Source organism: Acartia tonsa, chromosome 2, assembly GCF_053477335.1.
Source record: "Acartia tonsa isolate MP-2025a chromosome 2, ASM5347733v1, whole genome shotgun sequence".
Lineage (NCBI taxonomy): Eukaryota > Metazoa > Arthropoda > Copepoda > Calanoida > Acartiidae > Acartia > Acartia tonsa.
Genome location: NC_137261.1, coordinates 26,389,363 through 26,409,035, shown reverse-complemented (window position 1 = coordinate 26,409,035; position 19,673 = coordinate 26,389,363). Strand labels below are relative to the sequence as shown.

At 32.3% G+C, this 19,673-nt stretch overlaps 1 protein-coding gene across 1 annotated transcript in view; it reads left to right on the top strand.

The window, feature by feature from the left end:
* Positions 1-822: 822 nt before the first annotated feature.
* Positions 823-19,673, top strand: part of LOC145312487 (chitin synthase chs-2-like) — a 44,492-nt gene continuing 25,641 nt past the window's right edge. The window contains exons 1-17 of the mRNA XM_080151745.1: positions 823-1,001; positions 4,015-4,132; positions 6,155-6,258; positions 6,976-7,044; positions 7,683-7,806; positions 8,272-8,353; positions 8,824-8,942; positions 9,376-9,466; positions 9,963-10,041; positions 10,405-10,463; positions 12,727-12,782; positions 14,407-14,465; positions 15,525-15,621; positions 16,735-16,825; positions 17,277-17,397; positions 18,913-19,061; positions 19,560-19,628. Of these exons, the coding sequence (XP_080007871.1) occupies positions 930-1,001; positions 4,015-4,132; positions 6,155-6,258; positions 6,976-7,044; positions 7,683-7,806; positions 8,272-8,353; positions 8,824-8,942; positions 9,376-9,466; positions 9,963-10,041; positions 10,405-10,463; positions 12,727-12,782; positions 14,407-14,465; positions 15,525-15,621; positions 16,735-16,825; positions 17,277-17,397; positions 18,913-19,061; positions 19,560-19,628 (1,559 nt within the window). The 5' untranslated portion in view covers positions 823-929. The remainder of the gene's footprint in view (positions 1,002-4,014; positions 4,133-6,154; positions 6,259-6,975; positions 7,045-7,682; positions 7,807-8,271; positions 8,354-8,823; positions 8,943-9,375; positions 9,467-9,962; positions 10,042-10,404; positions 10,464-12,726; positions 12,783-14,406; positions 14,466-15,524; positions 15,622-16,734; positions 16,826-17,276; positions 17,398-18,912; positions 19,062-19,559; positions 19,629-19,673) is intronic.

The following is a 19,673-nucleotide window of genomic DNA, read 5'->3' as shown; positions in this document are numbered from 1 at the left end:
ATAACTCTGCTTTAAACCTCTTAACCTAACCTAACCTAATAGACGAATTTTAATACCAAATTTTTGGAGGAAGGGGAGGTAGGTGCGCTGCACTTGACACTGCACAGAATTGTCTAGCTCCCCTACAAATACTAAAACTTAACAAACAATCATGTATATGCAATAAACAAATATCAATTTTATATTTATTTTTTTACGACACTCATTTCTTATCTTAAGTATGAGGATATTTTTTCCAGGGCTCGGCAGCCGTGTCTCAGCCGCGCATAAGGCTCAAGTTTAAACCCGGTTGTGTGCAAAAATATAAATTTCAAAAAGATGGATTGTATGTTAAGGAACAGGCTGAGACCAACAGCTGAATTTTAAAGTTACTAGCGGCTTCGCCCCTAGCCTCTAGGGGCTTTGCCCCAAGAGGTGATAAAAAAAAATTTGGGCGAAATACGTAAAAGGACCAAGGAAATATCCTACAAAAAAAAAGAAAAAAAGAATGGGGGTGGGATTTTTTGTTTTTGAGGGGGTTGGGGGTGTCCCACCCCCCAAGAAAATAGCCTAAAACCACCACAGGACCAGTAGGTATATTCCCTGAAGAGTAGAATCCGATCGGTTCAGTGGTTACCGAGATCTTAAGGGACGGACGGACGGACACACAGACAGACGGACGGGCAGACAAACAGACGGACAGACAGACAGACATCGTTCTGCTTTGTATTATAGATAAATGACGAGTCACTGACGCTTACACGCGGCCTACGCGCGGCTGGCGGGCCCTGATTTTTCTTAATACTAGTAATTTTAATTTATTATTTTACAACGCAAAGTTTAGTTTCTTTTTGACAATAACCAAGTAAACATCTAGAAATTATTTAACTAAATTGAAAATCATGTATATTAGCTAACAGGGTGTTTGATGCAATAGTTTTAATAAAAAAATGGATACAGAAGAGAAAAAGAAGTTTAAGAAGAAGGCTCCTTGGGATGCCTTCGTTTCTTCAGAAGCCGAGGTAAAATATACGGGGTTACGGAAAGTGTCATGTGTGACATCATAAAACTACGTCTAAATAGGAAGGATGAGAGGGGAGAAGTGGGAAATGAAACCTAAAAAAAAGTTAGATTTAGACGTATTATTACACACATGTCACACATGACTCTTTCCGTATCTCCAAGATATAGGTCTTAAAAAGGAATATATAAATAAAGAAACACAAGAAAAAAGTTTTTGGTATTTTTTAGCGTGACTGACAGACCAACGAACCTTGTAAGTTGAATACTGTATGCATACTAGTTCAGAGCTGGATCTTTAAATCGTTTTGATGGTGCGCTGAAATGAATCGCCCTAGTTCAGCGCACCTCTAAACGATTTAAAGATCCAGCTCAGGAAGCCTTCACAAAAAAATAGCCATCTATCTTAAATTAAAGCTGATAACAAAGTAAACAAGTATGACAACATCGTTGAAAACGAAGATCTAAAATTTTAATTTTGACAAACGAACAGATACAATTGTAAAGTCAGAAATTATTAATCAGATAATAATCTTTAAGTATATACAAAATTGTATATAAATGTGATGAATTTTTTTTTGAAAACAGAACATACCTAAAAATCAGCATATTTTAAATTAGTATACGGACTTTCTGATAACGATTGTAAAGTTACGATTTTTAAATCGTGCCTTACTGATTAAGTACTGACGGACGGACAAATAGAACCTTGTCGTAAAAAAGCTCAACTTTAATAGTTATTTCTCGTATCGTATTATAAACGGCTTTCCGCGGATATAGAATGTACAATTATGTATAAGATTAAAACTAGTTTTTTTAGCCCCGTGGTGCCGAAGGCACCGGCTAAAAAACTGGTTTTAATCTTATGATTGTATATTTCTATATTCGTAGAAAACTGGATATAAAACGATGCTAGACATAGTTTTTTCCTATCCACCAGATTCGAATGAATACGAGAATAGTTATTTCTCGCATCGTATTATAAACGGCTTTCCGCGGATATAGAATGTACAATTATAAGATTTAATCTTATGATTGTACATTTTTATATTCGTAGAAAGCTGAATATAATACGATGCTAGACATAGTTTTTTCGTATGGATGAGAACCGGTTCCTATCCACTGGATTCGAATGAATATGAGAAAACATTTTACTGTATCGTGCAATTTATGCAACAAATTTATGTACAGTTTTGTTAAGACTTACAAATTAATATTCTGACACTCTACATGAGTTACTGTTTGTTTGATCTTCCTTCTGATTTTATGGATGTTGTCATCCTTATTAAAATTAGGGCTATATCTTTCTTAATGTGGGCATATTTATTCAGAGAAAATAAATAGTCTAATTTTTAAACATAAAAATCATATTGGTTTCAAATATAAAAAAATTTTCAGCTTGTTTTAATCAAAAATATATACGATTCATGATATTCTTTTTTAGAAATTTTATTTGTTGTAAAACATTTTTTCTCATACTAGGTATTAAATATTCAGCATATTACATTAATATTTATTTACATTGTTATGAAGTAGCTACATTTTAACATATTTTATATTCTTTATAAAATTTTGTACTCTGAATATCCATTCATTTTTCTAATCTCAGATTAAAGCTCACTATCTTTATAATTCTGAAACAGAATGGGGAAACTTTGTAAAGAATTATCTCAGATAAATTGTACATTTATTCTTTTAACAGCATAGAAAAATTTTTATCATAGACTACAACTAATTGTTGAGTGCTTTCTCTCTGAGTTTTTTGCCTATGCCTTACACCTATGGAGAGCCCTGCTAGGCTGAACAGTTCCAAAAGTAATAAACAAACAAACAAAAACTACCCAATCTTATTTTCAATTTATGTTAATAATAAAGGGGGGAGGATTCTGTGCTCAACAAGGCACTTTAAGAGAAAACGCCTTTGTTTCTTTTTATAATTAATGTAAGAAAATACAAAATTTTGTTTGAGATCTATGTACTATAACTTGCCAAATCAGTTATTTATTATTTATGTTTTGTCCCCTCCATTAAGACAATTAGAACCAAAAATATAAGGTTAAAGATTTTCATGAAAAGTTTATAAAAATCATTGTCTTGTTGGTTTTAAATCTGAATGTAATTTTAAACATCTCCTTAAAGCACTTTAAACATATTTTTAAACAATCATGTCTATGGTCACTTAAATTTGTCATCTAGAAGGGCATATTTAGCTCTCCTCATGTATTGTTGAAATTTGTGTCCGACACAATAAAAAAATCTTATTTAGGGAAACTTTAATTTCTTAGAAGAATTAAAAACTTCTTAAACTCACATTTTTCTAGTATGATTTGACACCCTGAAAAAACAAATCATAATTTAGAACACCTCATCAAAACCCAACATTCTAGAGCAATAAAATTATATGAGTTATATGACAGTAAATAAACAACTAAATATGATTGTTGGTAGATTCAATTCAACACCATTTAAAACTAAAAGCCTATTTCAGGTCAACAAAGACAAGACTTAACTTCCAAAGCCATTTATTTTTTAGAAGTTTTCTATATTAACCCTAAAACCAAAACTTGCAGGCTACTTATGAGATGACCTCATAACAACAATAGTTGACCCCCTGTATTTGGGCCAGATACATATTTGGCCGGATACCAGATACCCGTCATATTTCTAAAACCAGAAAACCGGATATTGAAGTAGCAAAAAAGTCTTATCTTTGTAATAAATGGTGTTTTATTATACATATAAAAATTTAAAACTTAAAAATTAAGTAACTATAAAGTCAACTAATCTGTAATATTAATAAAGTGTTACTTACTTATTTCTTTATAGTGCCAAGAATTGAAGAAATAAAGCTTGAGATTGTTGTTGTTTACAGGGATTTTTGTTGTATAAAAATAAAAGATTATATTGCTAGATATCCGGTATCAGGCCAGATAATGAAAATGGCCGTATATCCGGCCCTATCCTACTCCTAACAATAAAAGTTGACACCCTGTCAATCTAAAAATCTTATTTCAGGCCACCTCAACTTCTGAGAAAACCTCTGAACAATGGAAAACTGCGTACAAACTGCTCAAACTTATTACAATTCTGGTTTGTTTCTCATGTCTTCTTGGATGTGTTGTTGTATCAAAAGGTATTATTTTACAAAATATTTTTAGAAAACTTTTCATAATTTTGCAATCTTTGACAGTTAAGGAGTTGAATCCATTTTTATAGAAGCAGATTTATATACAATGATTACGGTTCTTACCCTCTAAAAAATGTAATCTACCATTCCACTTTCCTCTTTTGGTGATGATATCATCAATTCCAATACGAATTTTGAAATGTACCATTCCATTTTCAATAGAGGCGAAACTGGAATGGTACATTTTTGTTTACATATCAGCATATTCATAAATATTGATTTCCTTATTTAAATCGACATAATTGGAATGGTATATTCTAGTCAGGAATAAGGTATAACCAACAAGCGAAATAGATCTAAAATAATATTTGGGGGGCAAATGTAGAGGTCGTCAATTTTACGATGTGTTGCCCCCCAACGACAGCTGAAAAACACATTTAGGTTTCGTGATTTTTTCCGCAATAATTTCGTTATTGGTAGGAGCTGAATTCTAGTTATTATTTTTATTTAAAAAAATAATTTTTAAATTATAAATAGTATTTTATACATTTCTACAATTAACATAATTTAAAAATATTATGTATGTTTTTTAATTATGTCGATGTTAAAAGTGTAAACCACCATTCCAGTTTCGCCTCTCTTGAAAGTGGAATGGTACATTTCAAAAATCGTATCGGCGTTGATGATATCAACTCCCTAACTGTTTGAAAGGGTTGTTTTTTAATGTAAAAATACGTTTTTAGAAGTGTATTTAGATGATATTATTATGATATCATATTAATATGTTTCCAGTATTTATGGGGGGAAAGGGTTTTAGGTAAATTCTCCCTTTCTGCAATTTTTCACATTTTACGTGGCATTCTAATTTTAGATTTTTTTTATTTTTTTTTGAAAACAATTTGGCACTGAAACCTCTCCGCATATTTAAAAACAAATTAAAAAAACTTGGTAGTAATTCAATTGTTTGTTTATTAACTAGAGTATGATAGGTTAGTTCATGTTGGGAGGTGAGAAGTCCCACAGGATTAAGACCTACGAGAGGTTAGGCATAAGAAACAAAATTATCTCATCTTATTTTCCATTTATTTAGGGGGGTAGGGGTTCACTTTCAGTGTTGAACAAACACTATGTGGAAAATACCGAAAATTTAGATGAATAACATTTATTGAGAATAAGGAAATATCAATATCAGTATTTTTGAGAAATGAGAAAATTTATTCATCTATCATACAAAGTAGCTTGATTGGATTCTACTCTTCAGGGAATATCTATTGGTCCTGTGGTGGTTTTAGGCTATTTTCTTGGGGAGGGGGGGGGGGGGGTGGTTTGGGACACCCCCAACCCCCCAAAAATCAAAAAAATCTCCCTCACATTTTTTTGTAGAAGATTTCCTTGGTCTTTTTTTCAGGGGCGAACTGTATTGTTTTTAGAATTATGAAAAATTTGTAAATGTGTTTGGGCAAAGTAACCCAAACTCCCCCTCTTAAAAAAATCAATAAAAAATAAAGAGGAAGGGGTGGGGGGGTTTATCGATTGCTCAACAGGCTTTTTGTGTGAAAACATCATTATCCTTAGGAAAGGCATTAATACGATGAATAGAAATAAATTTTGAAACAGCTTAATTTCCGCTGGATTAGTACCGGTTTACAGCATTAGTGAGTAGCTATGTATAGCCTCGTAATACAGACAATTTCCCACTAATATCAAAATAAAAATCATAAAATTAATACCAGTTTGTTAGCCCGGGCCTTTGGTCCCATGGTCTTGCAAAACTGGTTTTAATCTTTTTTCAAGTGAACTCTCGGGAGGTATTTAATAAGATTAAGAAAGGAGGGAATAATGTTTTAAAATTTCTTGTAATGCTGATTGGTCAGTGATAATGTATACTGGCCTATCATTGGTCATTTGGATTGTATGACGTCATTTTTTATTGGACACTATACGCTGTTTCTCTTTTTTCTTTTCTTCCAAATCTACACTATACCAATAATCATAATTGTTCTTGTTATTTAAAATATTGCCACTAAGGTGCACTGTTGTTTGCTGTGAGCCAGTTTTCTGAGGCAGATATAAAGTATTGTGACACAGGAAGAAACCAGGAACAAAGACAGACCGTTTACATGCCATTAAAGGTAAGAAGAGAGGTTTATTACCAGGAATTTTTGTTGTATAATATAAAGATTATATTGCCGGATATCCGGCCCAACCCTAGTAAAAAGGCTCAAATATTGTAGCATAGCTTCTTTACTATGGTTAATATAAGATTGCCTACCTTTTAAAAAGTGAAGCATTTCTATAATTAGGGTCGGTCCGTCCGTACGCCCGTAACGGTTACTTTTTTTGTTCACTTAGACACGTTAGAATAGTTCTATTGATTTCAAACTTTTTCATAGGAGCTCTTTGTCAATTACCAGAAAGTTAGTTTGTCTGATTTTAGAGCTTCGCTTTTATGGATGTTGTCATCCTTGTCAAAAAAAATTTGCTTCATGCTAAAGCTTGTTTTTTTTAAACTGGTAGTAAAATGTTCCTGGGATCTCCAAAGATCTGTGTACTTTTAAAGACTGCTAGCTTTTAAACAGCTGAACGTAAATTTATGCAGCACATTGTTTTAAGCGGCTTGAAGATACCTTAAAATAACCTGGTATATAGTTAATTTAATGATGCACAGGGAAAACTTTAAAGAAGGAAACGCGCTTACGATAAGTCTTTTTTCGCGTATTATATGAGCTGCAATATTTTGTGCCAGCATAGTACATACGTTTTTAGTTTTTAGAGTACATTTTTCCGTCTTATTTTTCAATCAATTTTCTTTATAACTTTTCACTACTAATATGAAATATTTTATTAAGGCTGAAGTAGCTTGGATCTGGGTGGTTTTCTTTGCCTACATCACACCAGAAGTTTTCACATTCATAGGACAGTTGGGCAGATCAGCAAATTTCATTTTCTTAAACTTTTTTTCAACCTTTTACAAGCCATAATAGCACTCATAGCTGACATATATTAGACTAGCGGCTATACCCCTAGAGGCCTCTAGGGGTACTTGAAGATGGGAGAGTTGAATCCGATAACCGAATTTAAAAAAAAAATTTGGGGGGGGGGGATTTTTTGGTTCTTGGAATGGTGGTGTCACCCTCCCCAATTATAACTATAAACCTTTCCAGAACCTATGATAAGCTACCCTGTAAAGAAAAAATCCATATTGGTTCAGCAATTAGCGAGATCCTTTGGTAGAAACAAACAGACAAATATCCTGTTACTTTATTATAAGAATATTCTATTACAAAACAAATTCATTATGTTTATGTCAACATGCCCTGTCAAAACTGTTGACATTATATTAATATGCTAAATCAATAATTCATGTCAATTATATGTCCTCAATAAAAAAGTTACTTACAGGTATCATAATGATGTCAATCTTATGATAGCAGCTAAAAGTTTTACAAGATACCTTTTCCGGCTATTAATAAATCATGATTTTTATAAATCTTTAAAACTGCTGTTGAAAAATATTTAAGAAAGGAATTGATTTTGATTTGCCTAACATACAGGAAGTTTGCGAACCATGCTAATGCGAAGTTTTGAGATTCCTGGTATCCTAGAATTTCTTACTTGTCTCTCTTTTGAGTTTTTGCACACTGTTGGTGTTGGCATCCTTGTTTTCATCGCCCTGCCAGGTTTGTAAAGTGTAAATGGTAAAAAATTTGTTATGGGGGATAAAATACACCTATTCCCCCCCACCTCTCTTTACCATTTTTCTAGCCTCTGGGGGAAAGTGGGGCGCAGAGGGGGGGGGGGGCGGGGGGGGGGGCTTATTCTCTGATAACTTTTTCATTTGGGTTCGTATCTCTGCCTGGATCTCTTAACCATTACTTATTCTTAACTGAACCATGAAATAAGCATCAAAAAAAGTTTGTTTATGTCAATCCTATGATATAAATTAGTAAGTTTTTTTGTCTAAAGCTAAAGATCTTGGAAACTGCAGGTCCGAATTAATAACTTTTCTGGGAAGCTTTATAAATGTCTTTTGGTAGATTTAGGTTACTTCCCACACCTCCTTCCCAAGAGGCTAGGGGCGAATGAACTAGTATGTTTTACAAGAAAACCAGCCGCTAAATAAAAATTTCTTATTTTTTTCCTAGCTGTGGATTCAATCCGTGGCTTGCTGTTGATGAACGCTGTTTGTATTCTACCTGGAATTCTGAAATTATTCCCACATCAGGAAAACATAACAGACATTTAAAACTTATTTTTAAACAAGGATGACAACATCCTTAATATAACATAACATTCGGATCTTGTGATTTTCACTGTAAAATGTTCCTGGTAACGATTATTCCCAAAAAAATCATTGAACCTTAAAGCCTATTAACGTGTAACGTATTGATTATGCTCGCACAAAATATTATCCGAAAAAAGAAGGCCTACAAATAATCTGAAAAAGTCTGTACACCAAAATGCACAGTTATCTCGCAGTGCACAAAAAATACTTATTGTGTTTTTCTTCAGTGAAGCTTTCCCTGTGCACCATTGCATCTATTCCAGCTTATTGATATGCCTTCTTATGCCGCTTAACACGATTTTTGAGCCGTTTGGCAGTTAGCAGCCTTAAAAGTTCACCAGGACTATTTGGATTCTATAACGTGTATGTCCTTGTTTCAAATACATGGTTATGTTAAATTTCCTCACCAGGACCTAAAATTGTTTGGGAAGGCCATACCTGAGATAGTGTGTCGAGTGCTGACTGGCTTGTCACTGGTCATGCAGATCACAGCACTCATTATTTGGCCGGTTTTGCACAATGATACCATAGGTAAAACAATTTTTTTTTTTTTTTTTTTTTAATTCTGTTGTCAAGCAATGAGGGATGGAATATTGGATAGTAAAATACGCTGGTACCCAAAAGTTATTCGTATGCATATAAACTTTGGGTTACGTTTCATATTTCGTGACTGGTTAGTTCAAAAAAAGGAGTGTAACTAGCTTTGCAGCCAATAGTTTTCATTTCTAATCAGGGGGTAATTTTTGTTGATAATGATATGGGATATCTTATGTTTATTCCATTAATCCCTAAAATTTTTAATTAACGTTTTATCATTCGTTGGCTTAAAAACTTTGGGAACTTTAATTGAATTTTGAATGGTTGTTTCTTATAGTTAAGTATCCATACGTTTCAACCACTAATTTTAATCTACAGAAGGGGTAATTTTGCGTCAATTTATCGTTCATTGTCTTATCCTTTAAAGATGATGAATGGGCTATCCCTGTTGGTCTCTTCCTAACCTCATTTGGGTGGTGGGAACCTTTTGTGGCTGAGAAACCTAACTTCCCATCAAGGTTAGTTTGTACTAAAAATAATAATGCTATCAGCTTTTTGAAGATTATTATAAAGATTTTTAAATGAGATTGTTCTATTTGATCAAGGACTTTCGAATAATAGGACATTTCTTCATACCTAACTTATAGATAAGAGCTATTCGTTATAGATGGACGAAACTACCCTGAAATTAGAAAGCTTCGCTTTCAAAAAATTCAAAAGGATTTAATTTGTTAAGTTCGTGCGAAAATTAACTTAGCACTTACATATTTAGTGGAGAATAAACATCAAATAAAAATAGCAAACATTTGTAATACCTATTTAATTCTTTTTATCAGAAAAACAAACAAAATATGCTAAATCTATAAAAAAAAATGAGTAATACCTATAATTATTATAATAGTAATTTACCTATAAATATTTTTAGATATTTATATTTTGTAACAATTATATACAGCCTTAAAATACGAACATAAAAAATTGAACTGTAGTTAATTTTACATATTTCCTATTCAGTAAGCTGTGGTCAGTGAAGATAAAGATGGTGGATGGTGGTGCCAGGGCTCCCACATACGCTGTTATCGCCCCCATCAAGGCAGTGTCCTTTTTTTTTTCTTCAAATTGTTATTGGAGCATATATGTACCTCCTATAAAGTCTACTTGGGTTTTGATTTGATTCTTAGTCCAAACTTTGCCATAACTAAAGACATTACAAATAGTTATTACTGCTGCTATGTCAGTTAATGATCAGAGTATGGGGAATGTCAGGATTAACAAACGGGCACACATAATTTCCATGCACAGATAAGACCTCAGAGAAAAAAACAAAAACTGGTTGTCTGTAGGACTAAAGTGCTGTACAGACTATTTGATAATTATATTTTTCCCATTAAAGCAAGTAAAACAAATGGTAGGGGGGTGTTAAAAAAAAACTTTTCAAAAATGAGCATTGCACTAGATTGGTATCATGTTCGGATGTATGCTTCTCATGACTGGATACAAGGAGCCTGCACTTAGGAAAATATTACATTTTTATCTCATTTATATATGGTTTTATTATTGAGTATTTTCGTTATTGTTTATCAAACTAATAAAAAAACAAGGATGACAACTTATATTAAAGCGAAGCTCTAAAATGTTGAGACAAACGAACATTAAAACTTGAAGAGTGTCAGAACTGAATAAGCATTAATGCATAAGTCTGAAAAAATTATGTGTAAATTTGTATAAAAACTTATTAAATACAGCATACTGTTTAAGGACATACTTGCATTTTAAGGACTTGATTATAGAGAATGAGATGCTTCGCTTATAACATTGTAATTTGTACGTTAGAGATGATTTAGTATAGGATAAAAACATTCCTTTTAATTTTAATACTGTAATTAATTTTGATGAAAAAGATAAACTACATATTATCTTACTTACAGCGAAGTTCTATAATTCACTTTCTCTGTCCGTCCGTCAGTCAGTCAGACCATAATGTAATTGGGGATATTGATTTTCTCGGCTGATATTCATGATTGATTGCAGAATTTTTTTTGTGAAGATTCCCTAAATTAATTATCATCCAGTATGTAATTTTTTTTGCCCGTGGCCGTCAGTCTGGCAGTCATTATACAAAACTATAAATATCAATAATACGAGAGAAATGTGTCGTGATTTTTCTCCAATAAATCAATTCTTCATTTTAACAATAGCGGCTTTGCCCCCAGCCTCTAAGGGCTTTGCCCCAAGAGGTAAATAAAAAATTTTTTTTGGTGCTACCAATTTATGTGAAGTAACTGCCTAAAAACATTTTTTTTTTGGGGGGGGGGGGGAGGAAATTTTTATTTTTGAGGGGATTGGGGGTGTCCCATCCCTCAAGAAAATAGCTTTAAACCACCACAGGACCAATAGGTATATACCCTGAAGAGTAGAATCCAATCGGTTCGGTGGTTACCGAGATCTTAAGTTACAGACGAACAGACAGACATCGTTCTACTTTGTATTATAGATATGCTCTTTAAATTACAATGATATTCATGATTTTTTTCTGCTTCGCTGCTTATGAATGTTGTCATCCTTGTTTTTAAATCTAACGCCTACGTTATAATAAAAATCAATTTAATAAAGTTCTTTTTATGCTAATCTTTTAATTAAATTGTATTAGTTTCTTCGGAACAGATTTAAAATTAAGTTTTCTGATTAACCTTTTAAAACCTTTCTTTTTCATGTTATTTTGATCTGATTAATTGTCTTTTTTTTAAGTTTTAAGTAATTATTTTTTTAGTGTAAAGCAACAATCCCAGTCCTTTATGTTATAGCAATAAAGGTACTAAAAATTTCGTTTAAATTTGAAAGCTTAGTAACGAGGTGGATTCTTTAAAAAAAACGTTAGGCTGGCTACTCGCTGGTGAGGCAAAATTATTTTTGTGGAAAATCCTCCAAAATCGAATAAAAAAATTTCCAAAAATTAAGTAAAATCTTAAAGGGTTATTAACATATGATTTTGTTTAATTTTTGTAGATTTTTAATGTGCTTTTGGATGATTTTTCACAAAAATAATTTTGCCTCACTATCGAGTAGCGAGTCTATAATTTCTTAAGAATCCACATCAGCTTGAGTCGAAAGTAAACAATACTTTTGTCTGCTAGAAATGTTCCTTCTTAGATTTGACGAAAAAAGGGTTCAGAATATGCTTCTATTCTTCTATTTCTATTGTTATAGCCTTTATTGTGTTTTTCGGTGTTTTATTTTTTAAAATTTTAGAGTTTTTTGTTTGTTGATATTCACTCAATTTGCGAGGTCTTAAGAGACAGGCATACAGAAATTTTTCATAAATACATTTCTTTAATTAATTTAATTTTCCTATTCTGGGTGAGTGTTCTACCACCCTCCCAAGTGAAATCGTTATAAAAATAATCCCAATCTCAACCCCCCAAATTTTTTTTTTACCTTTTCTTTTTTTAAACTAAAATCAAAGATGACGGCCGACTTATCTCTCTACACCATTCCCCCCAAAGTAGAACGATGACTGTCTGTCTGCCTGTCTGTCTGTTTGTTTGTTTGTACCGAAGGATCTCGCTAACCGCTGAACTGATCGGGTTCTCCTTAACAGGGTAGTTTCCCGGGAAGGATTATAACTATTTTGGGGGAGTGTGCCACCACCATCGCAAGAGAAATAGTCCCTAGAAAAAAATCCTCCCCCAATTTTTTTTTAAAAATCTAAATTTAAAATAATTGGTTTTGGGTTCCAAGTAAAACCATATATTAATATAAAATGTAATAATTATTTCAGTGATCTTTTTACCTACTTTGATTATTCCTTCAGCAACAGCCACTTTCTTCTCAGAGGAACATTCATATTTTAATAATATATTTCAGCATTCCTTCGAAACCGAAAAATATCCGCTGGATTAGACCGGTTCTTAGCCACACTGAAAAATCATGTATAGCATTGTATTACAGACAATTTTCCACGAATATTGAAATAAAAATCATAATCTTTAATAACAGTTTTGTTGGCCCCAGCCTTCGAACCCTAGGGACTACTTAAACTGGGTTTAAGGAAAAAAACGCAAAATAAAAAAGGATAATTGAACAAAATACCAAAGAAAAACATTTTAATATTTTCTTATTTTGACTTTTTTTCTAATGGACAAACAGTTCTAGTTGTAACTAAAAACTAAATTTCAACTTTTCTAAAAAGTTTTATATTTAATGGAATATCTTTTAAGTACTACAATTAATCTTAATTGTGTGATATTTAAAAGTAAGTAGTTTATGTTTAAGTACTAAAGAACAAAAATTAAGAATACAGTTTTCGGATCATGGAAAGAAAACAAAGTAGCGGGCTTCGTGGTAGTTTCACAACAGAGGTGAATTCTTAAAAAAATTTGCCCCACTAATCGCTTAGTGGGGCAAAATTGTTTTCGTGAAAAATCCTCCAAAATCACATAAAAAATCTACAAAAATTAAATAAAATCTTATGTTCATAACCCTTCTATGATTTTGTTTAATTTTTGTATATTTTTAATGTGATTTTGGTGGATTTTTCACGAAAACAACTTTGCCCTACTAAGCGATTAGTGGGGCAAATTTCTTTTAAGAATCCACCTCAGCTTTTGATTGGTTATTTTTGATTAGGATAGGTAAATGTTATTGATTGCCCCGCAGGGTTATACCCTCTCGCAGAATTGAAATATGAGAAAACCTACTGTGTAAATACGACAGACGTACTTTATTTTCTTTCTATGATACCAATTTTCAATTTCTACTGTAATTATTTTAAACAGTGCTTAATTATTTTTTCTTTTCATAATCTTGATTAAATGATTACAAATTAATATAAGAAGTCACAATTATAGCATAGTACTACGTAAATCCAGGGTAAAGGGAATGTGATTCTGACAAACAATTCTAAGTGAACATTTCCATTCAACCCCCCTTCACTTTCCCCCTTCTAATCCACTTCCCTTTCAGTTACCCAAAAAAAAACAAGTTTTACTCCAACTTTACTCCAACAAAATATTTAATTTTCGTCAATTTCGAATGGAATTGATTGGATGATGACGTAAATCTAACACAGATTCAGAAAATTATTTTGGCTTATTTTTTTGTGTTTAACCCTATTCCGGAGGGCGGTTGGCGTAGAATGCCCCTTCCTGTCACGGAAACTAATTTGATGGCTTCTGTGACCACACAGTTTGTTTATTTTTTATATACCACAAGAATATGTTTTTGGCTTTTTCTCGAAAAGCACCTCATTTCCAGATTTTCGTTTATCCACTAAATTTATACATACATTGGGATGTTTTATGAGCAGTTAGTCTTATGTCTTGGAAATTTTTTTTCTCTTACTGTCGCTTCGACTGAACTATGTTTTATAAGGATGTTTGTGTTGGTAACTAACATAAAAATTAATATTCTGTGTATTTATTAAAATTAATTGTTTACAAATATGAATTGTGCTCAACAGATGGTTTGCTTGTCAGAGAGATTGTTCTAACCAGGAATTTGTCAATAAAAGACCTTAAAGTTGGTAAAAATATCCTCGCTGAATCAGCTTAAATTATTTTTGTGATAAAAATCTTCAAAAATCATATAAAAATCACCTAAAAATTGGATAAAATTGTATGTAAATAACCTTTCTTTATTTTAGTCATTTGGATTTACTGCAGTTCACGGTAAAATATTGCTGGTAACGAATATTGTCAAAAATCTATGAATTTAAAGGCTGCTAGCTGCCAAACGGCTGAACGTACATATCATGCCCGCACACTGTTTTAAGCAGCATAAGAAGGCCTACAAATAATCTTAAATAACCATAAATCAATAATGCATAATTATCTCGCAGTCCAGAGAAATGCGCAAAAACGGCCTTTTTACGCGTTTTTTCTTCAGTGAAGCTTTCCCTGTGCATCATTGGATCTTGGTTATTCCAGATTATTTGTAGGCCTTCTTATACCGCTTAAAATGGTGTGCGGTTATGATCTGTACGTTTAGCCGTTTGGCAGCTAGCAGCCTTTAAAATTAATAGATTTTTGGCAATATTCGTTACCAGCAATATTTTACCGTGAACTGCAGTAGATCCAGACATTTTTGTTTAAATTTTTCAAAATAAAAATTTGTGATCTGACTATTATAGCAAATTCAGCGATACTTCTAATTCCTTTCAGATAACAAAACAGCAATTGATATAAATATTCTGTAGCCCCAGAATATCAACCTTTCACAATTTTAAAAAATTGCAACTTCGTCGCGGCTACCGAGCACTATTTTTTATTTTAAAAATACAATAATTAATATTTTTCTAAAATACAAATAATAAGTACTTCTTCTTTCAATATAATTCTAAACCCTTCAAAGAAAATTTAACAAAGGATTTTTTATCAGATAAATACTTAAATGGTTTCTTTTGAATCTAAATAAAAGTTTATTGAAAATGAAAAAAAACCATAATCCTGAAAATTAGGACAACCATAAATAAATTGAAACTGAAAAGTTGGAACAAAAAAGTAAAATGGTTTTAAATTTAGCTCCTGCTCCAAAATAGAAATATTATATTTTTAAAAAAATAAACAATTTTTTGACAAGATGTTTTACAGTGATTACCATCCCGCCTTTGTTCTGATAACTCAAATAATGTGTTCTTGGGGTGCCTACTATTTTGCCAAGTTCGCTTGTGCTACAGGTATGTTGATTTTCATTCAAATTAATTTAAAGCAAACATCACCACATAGCTTATTATAAACATGTATTTAATGTACAAACTCTTGATCAGGACTTCCAATCTGAAGACACTTCCAAGCTGGACCCGTCTACCTTAGCCTTCAGAGTAATTTTTTCGACCCAAGTTACTGTGCTAATTACTTTGGTGTTTTGTTCTTACAACTGATAAAACATTCCTTAACTTTAGAAAGATTCAATAACTGAATTGCATTGCAAAAAACTAACAAACAATTGTTTAGGTATACAGAGAGTAAGCTATGCCCAATCCTTGACTCTGGCTATATACACCCTTATCTATTCTTACTCTAACCTATATACCTTAATAATTATAGGTATACAGAGAGTATGCTATGCTCTATCCTTGACTCTGGCTATATACACCTTTATCTATTCTTACTATAACCTTTATACCTTAATAATTATAGGTATACAGAGAGTAAGCTATGCTCTATCCTTGACTCTGGCTATATACACCCTTATCTATTCTTACTCTAACCTTTATACCTTAATAATTATAGGTATACAGAGAGTAAGCTATGCTCTATCCTTGACTCTGGCTATATACACCTCTCTATTCTTAATATAACCTTTATACCTTGATAATTATAGGCTTACAGAGAGTAAGCTATGCTCTATTTATTGACTCTGGCTATATACACCTTTATCTAATCTTACTATAACCTTTATACCTTAATAATTATAGGTATACAGAGAGTAAGCTATGCTCTACCCTTGACTCTGGCTATATACACCTTTATCTATTCTTACTATAACCTTTATACCTTAATAATTATAGGTATACAGAGAGTAAGCTATGCTCTACCCTTGACTCTGGCTATATACACCTTTATCTATTCTTACTATAACCTTTATACCTTAATAATTATAGGTATACAGAGAGTAAGCTATGCTCTACCCTTGACTCTGGCTATATACACCTTTATCTATTCTTACTATAACCTTTATACCTTAATAATTATAGGTATACAGAGAGTAAGCTATGCTCTACCCTTGACTCTGGCTATATACACCTTTATATATTCTTACTCTAACCTTTATACCTTAATAATTATAGGTATACAGAGAGTAAGCTATGCTCTACCCTTGACTCTGGCAACACCTATATCTCTCCTGACTCTAACTCTAATGTGCTCTGATAGACAGGAACATAAAAAAACCTTAATCAATTAATTTATTCCTTTTCTTATATTTGTTGATAAAATCGGTAAGAATTTCAGCTCTTAATGCATGATGTCAAAAGATATTAAAATTGCAACATCAATAGTTAGAGTAAGGGGAATGTCTTATCATAGAACATAAACAACTCATTGATAAGTACAGTTGGGACTTTCAGACAAAGGTTCCAGGCAATTAGTGGGTTGGTTGTCTGCAATAGTTTGAAAGTTTAGGCTTGCTTAAATTTCTCACCTGCAAATAAGATATCTTTTTCTTTTAAGTCCTTGATTTCAAGAATGATTATTTTATGATATAGAGTTTTTTTAATGAATTAAGATCTCATACTCGTCACCCAAATAAGACAATTTAGATCTTGATTATTACTTTTTAATTAAAACAGAAGAATAAATCAAAAAGGTTATTTTTTGGTTGAAACAAGGACGACGCCTGTGCATTTGACAACCTACCAAAACATTTGTTCTTCAACTGTCCAGCAGATACCAAGTCTATGGAGTGGATGAAGGAATCTGGATGGGTCTGGGTATTCTGGTTCATTTCACAGGTTAGCCTTAATTTTTGGGGGGAGAGTAATTTTCCAAGAGTGATTTCTCTTGACAAGCTGAAGGTACCAGGTACCCTCCCCAAAATAGGTATAAACCTTTTATGGACCTATGCGATGCTTCACTTTTAAGAAGAACCATAGTGGTTATCGGTCAGCAAGATCCTTCGCTAAAGCCCGACAGACAGACAGAGAGATACACAGACATTCTGTTACTTTTATATAAACTAGCGGCTTCGCCCCTAGCCTTTAGGGGCTTTGCCCCAAGAGGTTTTATCAAACTAAGTTTTCGCGTTTTAGATTTAAAAAAAAATATTATTTTTTTTTTGGGGGGGGGGGGGTATTTTTCATTTTTTGGGGGTGTTAGGGGTGTCCCACTCCCCAAGAAAATAGTTATAGACCTTCCCGGGACCTATGAAAAGCTACCCTGTAAAGGAGAACCCGATCGGTTCAGCGGTTAGCGAGATCCTTCGCTACAAACAAACAGACAGACAGACAAACAAACATCGTTGTACTTTGTATTATAGATATAATACAAATATGTTAATTAAGAACTAATTTTCAGTATGTTTAATTCATTTTTAGAAAATAAGAGGACCATTTTTTCGAGTATTTTCCGTAAAGTTGTGTGTTTGCGTTTATTCAAATGCGCTTATAAAGACAAACTGTTCTTAATCATTGCCATTTCATATATATACATTTGGTCAAAATTAAGAACAAGTTGACTTAATAAGCACATTTGACTAAACAGTAACACATACCTTTACGGAAAAAAGGCAAAAAATGACCCCCTTTAATCATTATAAAAGTTAGTTGTTATATTTATTTGCATCCAAAACAAATGATAACAAACAATTAAATTTTGTTCTAATTAATTTAAACAATTGCAAATATTAATTGAAGATATTTCGTAACGACAGATTTTTATTTGATTCATGAAAATGTTTATCAAAAAAATAGTTATAAATGATACTTATATTAATAGCAAATCTTTCTTATAATTTGGTTCGGTCCGTCCGTCCGTAACGGTTAGCTCTTTTCGTGTAACGTTTAGCTCTTATTTTTAAGTTAGACATGATGGAATTGTCCTATCCATTTCAAACTTTGCATGGTAATTCCTATAACAGTTAGGTACAATATAGGAAGCGTAGAAACTCTATAATCGTTACCAGAAAGTCCGTTTGTCCATTTAAAACATTTTTTGACATCAATATTTTGTATAATACAATTATCCTTTTTGTATAAGTGATTCCTAGGACAGGAAGGTACAATATCATTAGCGAGGCATCTCTATAATTTAATCCTAAAAGTGAAAATATGTCCTTTTACATTATCCAGTATTTACGCAATTTTGCATTATGTAGAATTTTGCATAGGCTTACAAATTAATATTCTGCTTATCAAGTTCTGGCATTCTACAAGAGTTATTGTTCGTTTGTCCTTCCTTCTTATTGTAAAGTTTTTTTTTTTTTTGTTGTCACCCTTGTTCTACATATGTTGCAAATTTACCTAATTTAGGTTTGGCTGACCATCCACATATGGTTCCCCAAGAATGGTAAGCTTGCCTCTGAGGAACAGATGTTCTCAACCCCGAACTATAATGCCCTGCTTATGGAACAATCTCTGATGTTGAATAGAAGGGCGGATGATGGTAAAGATTCCAGAAGGTAGGCTCTATTTGCTTGTGTAAAGGGAAGTAAAAAATTTACATTGTAATCCAAGCAATCAAACTTCAAAACTATGAGTGTCCTATTTTCACGTATTTTCCGTAAAGTTGTGTGTTAGAGTTAAGTCAAATGCGCTTATTAAGTCAATTTGTTCATAAATTTTTATAAATGAAATTTCCAAAAACAGAACAGTTTGACTTAATAAGCGCATTTGACTGAATGCTAACACACAACTTTACGGAAAAGACACGAAAAAAATGATCTAATTGCTTTGCTTTTTAAATATCTTAAGAAGACTGAAGTTCTTATTGATTTGAATCTGTTTTAAAAGTGTTAAAGAGGTAAGGGGGGGGGGGTTGTAACCTTACAGTGTTCTATAACTTTGATAGTATATAAACCTAGAAACTTTATAAAAAAAATAGAGAGAGAACTATAAGTAGAATATTAGTATATATTCATATTATATTTTATTTCAAGTTAAACTTTTACAATTTTAAGGTTTGATTTCAAGAAGAAGCACTTTAGTACCAATAGAACTGAGGCTGATGTCACCCCACAGGACCCCAGGAACATTTATTTAAACTTAGTTCTAGCAAGCAGATTCTGAAACAA